Genomic DNA, 15,722 nt, shown 5'->3' with positions numbered 1-15,722 from the left:
ACTCAATGACTTAGTATTTTACAAAAGTGAAGATTTCTGTCTTTAAAAGTTAACATACAAATGAAGAAGCAAAGAAGTAAAAATATTCATAGTAAAGAAATAATTTAAAAAGTCAAGTAAACAACTCCTCATACCTCTTAGACTTGTGTTGGTTTTCATTCAGTGTTTAGCAGCTGTGCTTGGCATTCTTTCCCCACGTGGTGGCCAAGCACGTTACTTTGCTGTGTGCCAGCCAGGTCACAAGAAACTGTGATTCTTGCCACTGTTTCGGAATTACCCAGATTAGATGTAAGCTATCTAGCTGTCAACATGCTGGTCTATGTTCTAACTCTGAGACATGTTTGTGTAGCTGCTGGAGAATAGTGTGAAGTTGTTGCATCCTTGGAGCATGGAGCAGAGATGCACCCTACTGTCTCTTTGAATGCTGCATTGGTCACCGATACATGAGTTGGTTGCTAGTTTGGCTAACTAATATTCTGGCTGCGTACACTACTCTACTAAATAGCTCTAGAAATAACTGGAAGATTGTTAAAACAAGAACAAGAACAAAAACAAAAAAAGAAGAATGAGGCCCAAGTATAAGATTTTTTTATTTCTTACCTAGCTTCCAGTCCAGCTCCTCTAGAGCTTATACAATACAGTAGTTTTAGATCCATCTGTTTCCAGAATCTGTTTTCAATTGAATATTTTAGGAGTTAATCTTTTATAAGGAAGTTTTTCTTAATGTAGTAAGGCCTAGAGGTTTCCTGAGCTAAGCCAGAAAATACAAGAAGTCTGGGCAATTTCTTCCGTACGGCTAGCCATTGCCTGGGGTAAGAGAATGTGGATTTCTGCAAGATGTTTGAGATTTCTATATTAAGAAGGGGTTTTCTTTTCAGTCTGGGAAGCTTCCATGCTTAATTAAAACTTATTTCAAGTTTTTGGAGCTTTAGTTCTTTTGAAGGACATTTGACCAGAGCAAATAAATATAGGAAATTGAGAATTCAAAATGATAAGTTCATTTTTTCTGGGTTAAAAAACATTGGAATCCAGCAAAATAACATATTGCAGTTTTAAGAACTTAGTTAATTAAACACTACCCTTTAGCAAGATTAAGGTAACCAGCTCTGTACCTGTACAGGTTATTGGGGATGGAAAATGTGGGAAAAAAAACACAAACATCCCTTCTCAATTGGTTGTCTATTGTACTAAGTTATCTAGGAAGTAAAGATGGTATCCAGTCATTATACTGGTAAGTCCTACACTCTGCTTAACTTTTCCAGTGACAGTATCTGTGAGGGAGAGAGTAGAACATTAGGGCCTTCCTTGGGCAACACAGACTCACCATGAGTCCTATGGGACATCCTAAAAATAAAGGTAAAACTAAACCAAAGATACATCTTTCATTGTGAGATGGGGCAGTTCATGTCATCACCCATTCAGAATTTAAATGTCGGCTTCAGTGAAACTAACAGGAGATATATTTATGAATACATACATGCATTTGTATATGCACATATTTATAAAACTTGGTGTCAGTATATCTGTTCTCTGGGTAACACCAGATTTGCATTGCTGCAAAGCCTGAACAATACATCCTACAGAAGAGGATCAAAATATATCTGCTCTTGACAGGATTTGCCTTGAAAGTGTGGTTGCTGAGTAGATGCCCTGCAGTTGTTTTCTTAAGTCATGACCTCCCTATGATACCTGCCTCAAAAGAGTCCTGAGCTCTGTTGCTTACTCATGAGATAGAGCCGCAGGTCCCCATCGTGCCGGTTTCAGCTCCTGCAGTGCCTCCAGAACTTCACCAAGCAACACTAGCTGAAAAGCATGCCAAATAGCTGAACATCTGTCATCCCAAGACACCGCTCTGCAATCACAGATGTAGACAACTTGGTCTGAGTCCAAGGAACTTTTGTTGTCAAAATAACCTTGGAAATTCTTGATAGCAAAGAAATGTAACAGTGAGCTGAGATGAACTAGACTCATCAGACAGTATCCTGTTGTAGTCTTTAGATATTTATTGGTTCTATAACAGAGGTGACAGTATCTTTTTTCACCTTCCACAAACTGCAGTACAAGACTTAAAGAAGTCATTGTTTTTGTATACCAGACTTGGCTGGAAATTCTCACCTTAGTATTGCCAGCATATTCCTCTATATTTCATGTCCTAAAGCTACCTCATATGGCAGTCACTGCTGTGGAGAAAAATGGGTGATAGGGTGGAGAGGGCTCTTTTATGCTCTTTGGAAACAGAAGTTCATTATAAAATTTCACCCAGGTAATCTCTACTGGTATGAGGCTTCAGTGAAGTAACAGCTGGATTCTTAAAATACAGTGCCTGGTGACTGGGGCTGGGAGCTGGGATACCTCCGTTATGTGTGAGGTCATGCATACCTGCAAAAGCTTGAGGGGTGATGTCTTGCTCTCCATTCCCTGCTGTCTGTGGACTATCCCACGTCCCTTCATTTCTGGAAAGAACGCTTTCTTTATGCAGAAATTGTTGGAACTAAGAAGGGAAACTATGAGCTAGTACAATTCATCACCACTTCCCATTTTAAACTGCGTCAGACTGTGATGTTTAATGGAAATCTTTTTCCTTTTCTGTTTCTTTTTTTTTTTTCTTTGTCTTTTTTTTTTTTTTTTCCCCTCTGCTGAGGTCTTCAGGGTCCTGCAAATGCAATCCTTCATAACTATTTCCTTGATGGCAGTGTGAACGTTTTTTCTTCAGCTTATAGCCAAGAGTATATTCACTTTTCTTCTCTCTAAATGTATACAGTGTTGTTTATTTCCCTATCCACCTATTACATTTTGCCACTGCCACTTTTCACTATGTGGCAGTGACATATTGCCAGTATTTTGGGGATAGGTCTCATGAATCTGAGCCAGTAGCTCTAAAAATTTAGGCCCACACAACTAACTCTCATTGATAAAATGCTTTTTGAGCTGCTCTGCATTACTAATTTGTGAGAGATGTTCTCCGTTGGTCACAGCCAGAGCCAAAAGAGGGAGAAGCCAAGGAGATGATAGTTCATAGAAAGAGGACATTTACTGCATTGGGAAGATGACTTGTCACAAAATACTTGATTTAAATGTGTTTAATGCACTCCCATACAATGTTTGCAAGCCTTCTTCATTGGTCACAGCAGATTTAGCACAAGAAGGCAAAAGAAAACTGAGCCTGGATTATTGGAATGAACTGAGGTCTAGCAGTCAGACTAGATAGGTAACGTGAGGAAGCTCCTGATCATACCAGGGCAATGCTTGTCAGTTCTGGGTTTCTACCATTTATTTAATGTTTGCAAGCTAGATAGGAAAATAAAACTTCTGTTATTTTGCATGAGAAGTTATTTTTTGCTAGGTTTTGTGGATTTTTTTTTAACTTTTAAACTAAAATGAACTCAAAGGAGAAAAAAAAAATAATAAAATAAAATAGCACCAGTTGTTTAAAATGCAAAAGAAACTTTCACTTTTTCAAAAGGTGCTCTTCAATTCTGCCTTTTGACTTAAATATTCCAAAATATGACATGGGAGTGCAGGTAGTTTCAATGGACTATCACCTGATTGCTAAGGAATCAGTTAAAAGTAAGCATAACTCAGATTAATGAAAGCTCTACCTCACTTTCCGAGATCCTCCAGGCTTGGATAAAGGTCTGTGTTTCTTTGATGAATTATCTCAAAAATTTCACTGATGTGAAATCTGGTAAACTAAAGTATTTTGCAGTGAAATGTGACTGCAAATGTGAATTGTCCACCTTTAAAGGCCTTTGAGAACAGTCCTTTCTCATGCCAACAAAACCAGCAAAATACGATGTCTTTTGTTATTACACTATAAAAATACAACCCTCTTCTGCTTTGTTGCAGCTTTCTTGTTTTGTGCACATTTCAGATTTTGATTCTTGAGTTACATTGTGTTATTACTACACAGTGAGATGTGGCAGTAGATATTTGGGATCAAATTTGCATACTTTCTCATCTGTTTTCCTGGATGCTTTATAAATGACTGAGACAGGTGGTGTCCAGAGCATCACACAACCAGAGATGGGTGAACCTTTTGTCTCTAAATGAAATACTGCTGTTTACGTGGATTGGAACAAATCATTTCATCTGTGTGCTGATGACATTTGTGTTTCCAAGTAGCGTTCCAAACACTATGGTATCCTTAATTTGAGCATATCTCAGTCATCCTCAGAAATCACTTCTTGCAAATAAACTCCTTCAATGTACTACATCTGTCTTATTTGCTGCAGGTAGTTCTGCCTTCTAACAGACATCTCTTCATATCTGAATATACGTTTTTAAATATTTTGAGAAAAAGAGAAGTAAATACCTGCAAGTCATGTACAGTACCCTGGTATTTACCTCCCTTTTAAATACAGTGTCTCTTTATGAGCACAGGAAAGTTGTTCATGTGGTTTTCCATTAAAAAAAATATATAATTTGAAAAATTGAGAAGCTGCTGCTTTGCCAGGCACTGTATTATCCCCTGAAGAGAGAACAGATTGGAAATTTAAATAAATAGATGGCAGTTACAGTAGAGTGAACTAACTGGGGATGCATCTTGTGCAAGATTCAGGTAACATCAAGCCTGACAATCTCAGCCCGTGCACATCGTTTGAAATATAAACAACATTTAATTGCTTGGGAAATGGGAGGTTTCACTGAGAGGAGAACTGTGCTGCTGTCGTTCTCAGGCTGCACTTGAGAGCCAGATTTGGGCAGCACTACAAACACGGCTGTTTATCCACAGGGGCGGCTCTCACACTGTGGGGTGCAGCTCAGTGCCTGGCGACAGCGGAGGGAGGCAAAGCTGAGATTCTCCTAACAAATCCAACATGCGCCAGGTTTAATTGCTGCTGAAAGGCTCTGGGCCTTTTTTTAGCACTATCTTTTTTTTATTAGTGGTATATCAAGGCAAAGACCTATAACAGACATGCTTTGAGGCTTTAGCGTCAGATCTGTTTGCGTAGCCTCCTCGTTTTTTAGATCATCATCTTCTCCTTCCTTCTTCCATATGCTGCTGACATCTGCTGTGGCACTGTACATCTGGCTCCAAGTGCCTCACGCAGGGGCTGTGAGCAGGCACGTTGCACGGCTGGTTCTCACTCCTGGCAAAAGAGTGAAAGGTGTGTTCAGCTGTCATTGCCCTGATAACCCAGTTCCCTGGGCACCTCACTCCATCAACCCACAAGAAATACATTCACTGCTAAGTGTATTACCAAAATCACCCTCCCTCACCTAATCTGGATTGTATCGATGCACATGTTAACGTTTTTTCTACGAACCCACTTGATTAAATGTGCAGCACTGCAAAATGACTTGAGTTAATTACTATGAACTGGCAAATTGCAGCTCGCTGATCTGAAAGTTTGCAGTGTGATTTTTTCAGAAGTAAGGAGGAAACTCAGTACCTTCATAATTACTTCTTGTTGGCAGTAACGGCATCTGCAGGATAAGATAATGGATCATTGTGTCTCACACGAAACCCACCTCTGGAAGAATCTTCTCTGATTGAATTTGGAAGAAGGAGTTTGATGATGCAGGGGCGAGTGATTTTTTTTTTTAAGATATCTTTTAGTAAATGCATATGTATATTTTTATCAAATCTGGCTTTAGGTAGTCATTTATTATATAACAGCAAAAGTTTCTCAGGGATAGCATACAGTTAAGGCTATTTAAGAAATAGCAAGGTAGATGATTAATCTTTCTTTAAAATGACCCTTTGGCAGTAAGAATTTGTATTCCCAGATTCTCACTTATTATACAGTGCCATTGGGTTAAAAATGGTATTAATCTCAAAAGTACCAGACTGATATGTGTGGTGCACGACACAGTTATATAAAGTATTTGAGCAGGGAAGAAAAAAAAAAAGAAAGTGAGGGTAGCAGACTGGAGAGTTGCATTTCTAGGTCAGTGCAGGAGAAGCTCTTAAGACAAGAGAAAAATAGGTCGGCATTGTGGCACCAAGAGTGGAGTGTGCTGCAAAGCAGGTTGCTCCTGGTGCACAGGGGAGCTGGTTGGACTTGCTGATGAGTGACGTTACTGCACCTTTTCTCTGACCTGATTCACCCACTTCAGCCACCCACTGGGGTTTATAGTTTTTTATTTTGAATTCGGTGCTTGCCATTTAGAAGTCTTAGTTATAGGCCAATAAATGATCAAACCAGAAGTCAGACTAGCTTTGGGCAGACATCTTCTCATGGCTGCAGTTACATGGAGTGAACAGGTCTCCTGAATGACCTCTGTCCCACTCTGTGATAGCAGGGCTGGACTCTGTTTGAAATTCTGGCAGTAGGCTGTGATCAGATGGGCAGCTCCAGGCTGGGAACATATCCAGGTGTGGAGTCATCAGTACAGGAGAGACACAGACCTGTTGGAGTGCATCAAGAGAAGGGCCACCAAAATGATCCCATGGATGGAACACCTCTCCTACAAGGACAGGCTGAGAGGTGGGGCTGTTCAGCCTGGAGAAGAGAAGGCTCTGGTGAGACCTGAGGGTGGCCTTTCAGTATCTAAAGGAGGGCTGTAAGAAAGAAGGGGACAGACTTTTTAGCAGGGCTATTGTAATAGGACCTGGGAAAATTGTTTCTGACTGAAAAAGGGAATATTTAGACTGCATATAAGGAAAAAGCTTTTTATAGTAAGGGTGGTGAGGCACTGGCACAGGTTGCCCAGAGTGGTGGTAGATCCCCTCACTGTCTCTGAAAACACCCAAGGTCAGGGTGGATGGGACTCTGAGAAACCTGATCTAGCTGTAGGTGTCCCTGTTCATTGCAGGGGTGTTGGACTAGAGGACTTTTAAAAGTCTCTTCCAACTCAAAAGATTCTACTGTACTAACAAAGCTAAAAGCAATTGTAGCTCTAGTGTTTGGCCTTGCCCTGACTAGAAGTCCAGCATACAATGTCACTCTCAAAGTTCAAAACCATAAAGCTGGGTATATTTGAGATATATCTATGCATGTAAAAATAGTAAGAGTGGTTGAGTAGTTTCAGAGTGATGGACTAACCTGTCTACTGGCTAAGGCCTTAGAAACCATCATCTCTGTTGTGAAAGCATGCTATGGATGTGCTTTATGGCTGTGCTCAGTGTTAACACTGAGAAACAAACAGTCACAAAATTTCTGATTACTCTGAACTGAGTTCTGCCCTTACACCAGGGAAGATCCATAAACTGAGAGTAAAGTCATTGTTTCCAATGCTTTTTCCCAGTTTGCTGTTTGCTAGCAACTCATGTCATAACTTTTTTTCTATAAGGAATATGATGTCAGTTGGGGATGCTTTCAGGTGGTCAAATTGTGGGGAGGAAAATGCAAAACATTTGTCAAAAATTGTTCCTTTTTACATAGAAATATCCCTTATGACAATTTCCCAGACAGCTCTAGGGATGCATTTTGTTTTCTTTATATTGCATTGCATCTAAGTTGTGAGCTAGGATTTAAGTGCCAAATATCTTCAGTTGACATAAGAGGAATTTGAAATATCTTATCTCTAGAGGCGTGTGATTGAGTCTAGCGGCACCTGGAAGTCTCTAGTGACAGACACCCAGCAAGCAAGCCGTCCTCAATAGATGGGTATATGAAAAGACACAGCGTGCATCACAGCTTACAGTATAACTTGAAAACCCAACACACGTACACAAATGCTGTGTAGGTGTTCTGCAGCTGCTGTACTTGTATAATAGTTGGAATTTCTTGGACCAAATGTCAATGACTCTTGCAGAGATGGCTGTATTTGGGCAGGTCACCCCAGGTTCCTTTGCAGCTGATTGAGGAAAGCACGCATGTTTGGGGCGCAATTCACCCCACCTTCAAGTAGACAGCTGGAGGAGAACAGGTGAAGCATGCCCAAGAAATGTCCATTTCTTTCCATTAGCTGTACAAGGAGCCTTGGGCTACAAACTCGGAGGCTGACATGAAGGAGATGGATTCTAGCTTATTTTCTTAAAATATGCTCTAATTTGGAGGAGAAAAGATTTCAGTGCAAGAAATAATCCACTGTGTGCTCATTTTTAAGGAACAATTGCATATGAAAGCATGTCTTATATAAAGGAATTTATTTTAAGAGTATGTTTTTAAATAGTGTATATTTATGTGCATCTTACCTCAAGGGAATAATTTTGAAAAGAATTAGGAGGTTTGTTTTATTTTTTTAATGAATGGCTGCAATCATGACAGTTCATGCTCTGCTTAAATTAGATTCCACTGCTGCATTTCTTCTGCTATTTATCTACTAAATAAAATATAAATGAACAATCTGGTATAAAAATCTGATTTTCCAAGTGAATCTCTGATTGCTCGGAAAGAGTCACCGCATTCTGGATGAAGAAAATTAATTCACGGTGAGTTACCTTACACTGAGCATTTGGGTTTGGAATAGAAAAATATTTCTAACTTTTCTATTTCTAGAAGATGAAATAAGGAAATTTTGAATCAGTAGAGAAAAGATTTTACTAACTAGTGTGCTCCTGTTGTGAATATATTACCCTCTGGCATTTTTTAATGTATCTTCTAACAATGTAATCAATGAAGATTCTGATGTTTACCATTGAAACTTTTTTTTCCTGCTAGTACAGAGCCATGAATTAACTATAACAGGCTCAAAGTCCTCTGCAGCTCTCTGGCAGTATAGTAAGTTAAAAGAGGCTTTCAGCATGTCCTTTTAAATGGGTTTAATCTATCTGGCAGACGGATGGCATGCTTATGAACGTCTCTTGTACACACCAACTGTGCCTGATGAAAACAAAACAAAAGGAGGAGTGTTTTCGTTTCATGTAGATTCTGAAGCAAAACATGAGGCTGTGTATTGTGGAGAGATTAAAGTAAGAAAAAAGGAGAATGGTTTTGTGCATCTAATTTTCCTGATGCAGCTTCATGAAACATTTTTGCCCAGTTGTGCACATTGTCTCATCGCAGGCTATGGTGTACCTCTTCAGAGGTATTCCCAACTTTGGTGTTTGTGTCGTGACCTAGATAGAACGTGATAATTTACTCATAATGGTACTGTGGTGTTGGATGATAAATTACGTGGGATGATACAGATAATGATGTCTTCAAGAGAAAAGAAGAATATTTGTGTAGTTACTCTCTACTCACAGCCAGCCACATCCTCAGTGTTAACAGGCTGGTGCCATCTACAGAGCAACCTGACTCCACAGATTGTTAGAATTTGCATGCTAACATGCCCAACAGCCCTTACAGGTTATTTTTATTGACTACTGTAATTATAATGATGTTCTAGGAATGAGTTCTTGGCTATACTGGATCTGTAACATCCAATTCCCATGCATTTTAGCAGGCTAAAGATTTTATCCAAGCTTAGAGAGTGTTTGCTTGCAGCATGAAGAGGCTTTGCACAAGTTTCATTTATATATATATTTTTTTTCTGAGGCACGTATTCAGCTAATTCACTCATCAGGGACTCTTAATACATACCTGCCTTGTTTGCATCTGGAAAAGCTAGAAAGTGGAGACTAATGAAAGGGAACAATATGGAAAATAAAGATACCTGACTGCCTTTTCCTTCCCACAGACAATTATTTAATGAATGATGATGACGATTAATCACATGTTAGCGTAAAGAGACATCACACAGAGATAGGATGTTATGATGCTCTTATTTTGCAGTTTTTTTTCAGGCATCCTGAGTGAACATGCCTATCCAGCTGTGGCAAGCAAATCCCATTGCTGTAGCTGAAAGCATGTTTCAGTTAATAAGATGCTAAAGATCAGGCAATGTAAAATCTATTCTTCGCAGAGCTGTGGGCACAGAGCGTGTCACTTGTCCTCTCTGCACTTCAGGCTCCTTGCCTTTTAGGGCAGTGATTGCTGATTGGGAATAAAAGCCCAAATCATCACTTGAGTATTAGTATTTCATTATTCTTTGCACATAGAATGCAGAGTCCTACAACGCTCCACATTTCTGTATCCTCCAACACAGTTGGTCGGTTTTAATATCTTCCAATTTTCATTTTAAATGTCTTTTGGTAGGTTTTAATATTGTCCAATTTTCATTTTAAATGTCTTTTGGTTGGTTTTAATATTTTCCAGTTTTCATTTTAAATGTCTTTTGGTTATAATTGTGCTACCTTTCTATACCGTAACAGCATGCTTTTTCTTACAGAAAAGTATACCTTCCATGCAAAATGCATGAAGAAATCTAAACAGCAAGGACCAGATGAGCTGTTTAAAATGATTTGTTGGGAAATTGAAGTTTTATAGAATAAAAATCTGTGGAAAAAGCAAGATCAAATTGCACAGAAATGCTTCCACAGGAAGACACTTTGTTGTAATAACATTTTCTTGCAGTTCAGCCTAAATGGAACTTAAAAAGAAATGTGTCTTCTTAACCCCAATGAAGCCGGAAGTGTAAAGGATGCCGTGTTAAGAGTCTTCTGACAAAGCTGAGAGCACTGTCAGAGGAAATAAGATTACTTGGGGAGAGAGTGCATGAAATCTAACCACTAGGTTTTCTTGATCTTCCTGCAGAGAAATATAACTGTATTTACCTGAATGGTAATCAAAAAGCAGTACTCCATGTATTTGTCTGGATTCATTTGGACTCCTTTAAGAAAAATGTTTAAAACAAAACAAAGACAAACACAAAATACAAAACAAATACAGACACATCATCTGTTCAGAGCAGTTCCTTGTAATTAATCAGTGCTTCAAGCAGGAATTGTTCAGATTACTCATTGTTCATTAATTAAGAATGTGATGTTAGTGAAATCTGTTGACAAAAGTAGGGCTGAGCCCAAGCTCCAAGACTGAGCTTTTGACCAAGCAGATTAATGAGGACAAATTTCATTTCTTCAGTGGATCTGGTAACATAAAAGTCTCCTCAATCTACTCTAAGGTTATTTCAAATTGCTGAACAGCTTAAGGGAGCTGTTGCAAAAGAGAGGAGTGAAGATGTGGAGGGCAGAGGCTGCTTTTTACTGTGAGAAGTCTATTAAAATGAGCAGAAGACAGGTCTTGAAGGAAGATTTCTGGAGCTACATGTGGCAGAACTTGCTTCCTTCATCTGATGGAACAAAGGACCCAAAAGTTGCCCCAAATGGTATACCACAAGCATGATTTATAGTGATTTTAATGTGACGCAGAGCAGAAAGCGTGTTCTTGGCAGGGTATTTATACTTGCAATTTAAAACCTGTGCTCCGATTGTTCTAGATGATAGCAAGTTTTCGGAGGCCATCACAGTGCTGCTTACCTGGATTGAGCGAGGCGAGGTGAATCGTCGCTCTGCAAACCAGTTCTATTCAATGGTGCAGTCTGCAAACAGCCACGTTCGCCGTCTCATGAATGAAAAGGCCGCTCATGAGCAAGAGATGGAGCAAGCCAAGGAGAGTTTTAAAAATGCCTTAACGGGGATCCTGACTCAATGTAAGTAACTTCTTTTTGTCCAGTGGTGTTGTAGTGATGGTGGTGGTGGTGGTAGTGGTTTTATTTTTTTGTTTGTTTGTTTGGGGGTAAGTAGTTGCAATGCAGTCATATTCTACTTCATATCCTATTTCATACTCTGTGGCAATTTGGAGGAACAAGGACCATTCCTAAGAGCTTATTTCTCAAGGTGAGCAAAGTTTCAGTAGTTCTTTTATTAACAAACAAAAACGTGCTCTATGCATAATGTCTATGGTTACGTAGACATAACACTTCAGGAATGAACCAGACAGAAGCCTCGCTGCTCTGAAAAAGATTGTGCCTTTGTGGAGAGAAGTGATTTGTAACCTGTGAGATGCAGCTAGTTAACTAGGCCAATTACAGAATAGAGGACAATTAGGTTATATTTTTAGCCTGGGTTTAGGGAAAAGGCAATAGGATTCAGCAACTTTTAGGAATATATTCACAGTGTACCAGGCCACTCCCGCAACAGAAGAATTTGCTGTGCTGATTCTGGCATCAGGACTACTCAGCTGATACAATGCCAGTATTAATTTGGCAGATAAACGGCCTTAAATATTTAGTGCTGGCAGCTATTTCCTTAGAACAGAAATATAATCAATGAAGTTGCCTTAATGGGATTCCTTCATAAAAAAGCAATCAGGATACTTGCCTTAAAGTGTTCTTCAAAGGGAGAGAATAAAGAGAAGAGATAGAAGAAAGAGAAAAAAAGAGAAAAAAAAAAAGAAATTAAAAAGTAAAAAAGGAAAGAGAGGTGAGAAAAAGAAATTTCACTGTTGCTGTTTTTAACATGTCTCTACAATATCTTTGGGTCCATCTCCTTCATCTAACCGCCGCATTGTGAAGTTACGTGATGCTGCTCAAGCAAGAAGCTTAAAGATACTCAAGTGGAGACTGGAGTTCTAGTATGCAGGTTAAAAACAAAATCTGAGACAAGTTATCGGATGGAGAACAATGCAGTTGTTGCATTGCAGTTTCTGAATCACACCCCTCATCCTTCCATAAATACATAAACCCTAAAAGCTTTTCTGTACTATTTTTCTGGTCTCCCCCAGTAGTTATGACCAAAGGGAGAAGCTTAGATGGACTTGCCCAAGCTTCCTGGATTAGGAAAACCTTTTTTTTTTTTTTTTTTGCATAGTTGATGGAGAGCTCAGTCTCCCAGCCCTAGGAAAACTCCCATTCCAAATTAAGAGTTTAGATTCCTGAACTTAGTGAGGAAGAATCTGGGACAAAGGCACTTGATTTCTGTGGACATATGTTCAGTGAGTAAATTTTTTAAAACAGCTAATTTGCTCGGTAATTTGCTAGTCAATGTCCTCCATCTCAGCTACTGAAAGTCAGTGTGAGGAGGAAAGACAGAGGCACCATGCATGGCCATGCTGTTCAATTCACACCAGGGCCTCTGCATTTTTGTGTGCAACAGCCAGCCATAGTATTCAGAAATACCTTCTTTAGCTGCATTCAGAATAATCCCCCATTGTCAGCAGGCTGAACGTTAGTTAAATCTGTCTAAATTAGCCCGTTTGTCACCAACTGTTGTGGAACATCTGTCACTTGGAAATAGAGATCCCTGTAGTTTCAGGTGGAAACTTGCAGTTTGGCTATCTGGTTTGTTCCTGTACTGTGCTGAATGTTCAACGTACAGAAACAGAATTAGGTCTGGCTTCAAAACATGAGTCTCAGAGTGATGCAGTCACAGCAATGGCCTGGAAGAAGAATTTCTGGCAGATCTGGCCTGTGAGGACAAGGTCAGCAAAAGCACAGGCTCAGAGAAAGGTGTTACATGCCACGGATTTTATAAGAACAAATTTTATGAGCTTTCCAGATGCTTCACATTGGTTATTTTATAAGCATCATAAACATTGGCCATTATTAGCATTAATGTCTTATTAAAATTCTCTGCAAACTTGCTATGAACAGATGGATGATGTTTTGCTTTACCCATGTATATGCCTAAGATTGCTAAACATGGAGACTGTGAAATGAGCTTCCTTTTTTCAAGATTTTTTTGTATTTGAATTTCTGAGGAATGTTTTTATGCCTCCTTTTCTATTGTTTTCCCACAGCCCTATATAATGAGCTACAATATATCAGTTAATATGAATCTGAAAATACTGATTGTCCAAAATAGATGGCTGCTCTATTAAATTCTGCGGAGTGACTAAAAACAGCTCTGCTGTTCTGCAGTAGGATCCAAAAGTCTAATGTAATGCTCCAGCTTTGTGGCCATTTGACATAGATATTACAGTATTTTTAAAATAGTGTGTCATGTTCTAAGTCAGATGTCCAACTCTAAGCTGACCATTCTGGGCCTTCTGTGCATCCAGCAGAGAAAAATATGTATTTCAAGATGATGAGTCATCAGATCCACCTGGTAATACTCTTCCAGTGAGATGAGTCATCCCTTGGCAATGCCATCTATTCTCTGCTCCCCATAGAGGATTCACAGGGAACCAGCACCAGATGTCCAACTTCTACATGCTTAGTTTGGAGTAGGCAGTCTTAATACAGAAAAGCACAGCATAAGGGTAGAGCCCGGAGTTCGTTATAAATGTTTGAATCGAAGCAATGTGTATTATGGGGAACAAGGAACTACAGTAACAGAATGGACTTGAAGTGCACTCGCCTGGAACACATTCTCTATGGGTCTCAGTGTAAAACTGAGGATTACTGTGACCAGAACATTTCACTTTATTGGCCCAGACACTAAAGAAGTACAGGTATTAAAATTCCTGCTACCGTTTTCTGCTTGCAGGTATTTAGAAGATTACTTAAGTGAATTACCCCTAAAAATGTGGGTCAAGTGTTCAGGACATGAATTAATTTCCCAACCAAGATACTTGTTCCAGGATAATCAGCAAAATAAAGTGTATTGCCTTTGTCATACCACCAACCTACAGCCTCTGATTTAAGTTCTGCAGGACATTTTGGCCTTCATGTGGTGCTTTCTTCAGTTATTTAAAGGATCAAGACAGAAAAATGCCCATTGCCTTCTTTTCATTAAGTTACTTAGTTTTTCTAGGTTTGAATCTGTGCTTGAAATGTGGATCATTCTGTCTTCGTGGTTTGACTTCCAAATTCTTCCACTTTGCTTCCATAACACCGCTGCATGTGACACTGCTGTCTGACTTTCCATGTATCTCCTTTTCATTTCCTCCCAAACCACCTTTTTAGCCTAAGGCTTATAGATGTTGATCTTCATGTTTAAGAGAAATGGAAGCCCTAGAGACATCTGCATTGGGTTGTTTTTCAGACTACACCAAAGCTGCAGTTCTTTCCTCTGAGTTTCTCATTCCTTCGTTGTAAATTTCATCTGCTTCTTACTGAGGTTTCAAACTACTTTGTGCAGTGTCCCTCGACAACATTTTTTAAAGTACCTATAGGTGAATAAGAGCCAAAATCTCACGTTTAAATATAAATTTGGTATCCCAAGGATTAGACAAAGAGATGGGGGTGTCCCCAAATGCAGGTAGATAGACACACGGTGTTAATTAACCGAAGTGCTCCATGGTTGAGTACTGAGCAGCTAATGACACCTTTTTATTTGGTAATTTTTGTCAATCTATTGGATGAATCTTCCAGGTTCTTAGACACCAAGTCCCTTTCAGAGACTATGAAACAGTCTTTTGTGTGTGGAGTAAGAGTGTGAAGGTAGTTTCTTCCCAAGAGCTTCCTGGCCAAATCCATCACATCTTTGTTATGTGGTGGATTTCACTGTCCTTGGCCTTCAGCAAATTCTGGTGCCTAATGGTCAGAACAATTTTTCTGGAGTTATGTTTAAACACCCTGAATGCTAGTGAAAGAACTGAATGTAAGCCTCCCTCCTTCCAAGAGTACTCCAGGTGGTAAGGTTGGGTGCTCTGAAAGGGATTGTTGACATCCTACAGGGCAGGTGACAGACTCTCAGCTGCAGTCATTTATTCCACTGTAACTAATGACAGATATGTCCTTACCTCTTGATGGATGTGAGATCGCTTGAAAGGGAAGTCACTTTCCAGAAACCTTGGGATCCCTCTGCGCATTAGCTGGCATGAAGGAGAAGAGATATGCTGCAGGTTTTCACCCTGCCTTGGCAAGCATTAGTTGGTTCACTGGCTCTCAATAAGCAGTTTTTGAAAACAGGATGTAGACCTCTAAATCACTTAGACATATCTAAAGGTCATCATTAACTTTTACTCTCAGTGGCTAAATAACAGCCCTACTTGTGGCATTAGGAAATTAGGAAATTCAATGTAGCAATCCCCAGCACTCCAACTGGGTCAGTATGCCCCAGTAGGCCATCCTAATATTTGCAGCAGACCTCATAGGCAAGCTACATGACAGATTTTTTTTTAATTTCA

General features: G+C 39.5%; 1 protein-coding gene across 20 annotated transcripts in view; it reads left to right on the top strand.

Annotated features, from left to right (window-relative positions):
• Positions 1 to 15,722, top strand: part of ENOX1 (ecto-NOX disulfide-thiol exchanger 1) — a 366,488-nt gene that overhangs the window by 270,416 nt on the left and 80,350 nt on the right. For all 20 annotated transcript variants that reach the window (XM_040657725.2, XM_046898713.1, XM_040657671.2 and 17 more), the window contains one exon: positions 11,149 to 11,361. In XM_040657725.2, coding sequence (XP_040513659.1) covers positions 11,149 to 11,361 — 213 coding nt within the window. The remainder of the gene's footprint in view (positions 1 to 11,148; positions 11,362 to 15,722) is intronic.

This window comes from Gallus gallus, chromosome 1 (genome assembly GCF_016699485.2).
Source record: "Gallus gallus isolate bGalGal1 chromosome 1, bGalGal1.mat.broiler.GRCg7b, whole genome shotgun sequence".
Classification (NCBI taxonomy): Eukaryota; Metazoa; Chordata; class Aves; order Galliformes; family Phasianidae; genus Gallus; species Gallus gallus.
This window is presented reverse-complemented; position numbering and strand designations above follow the sequence as displayed.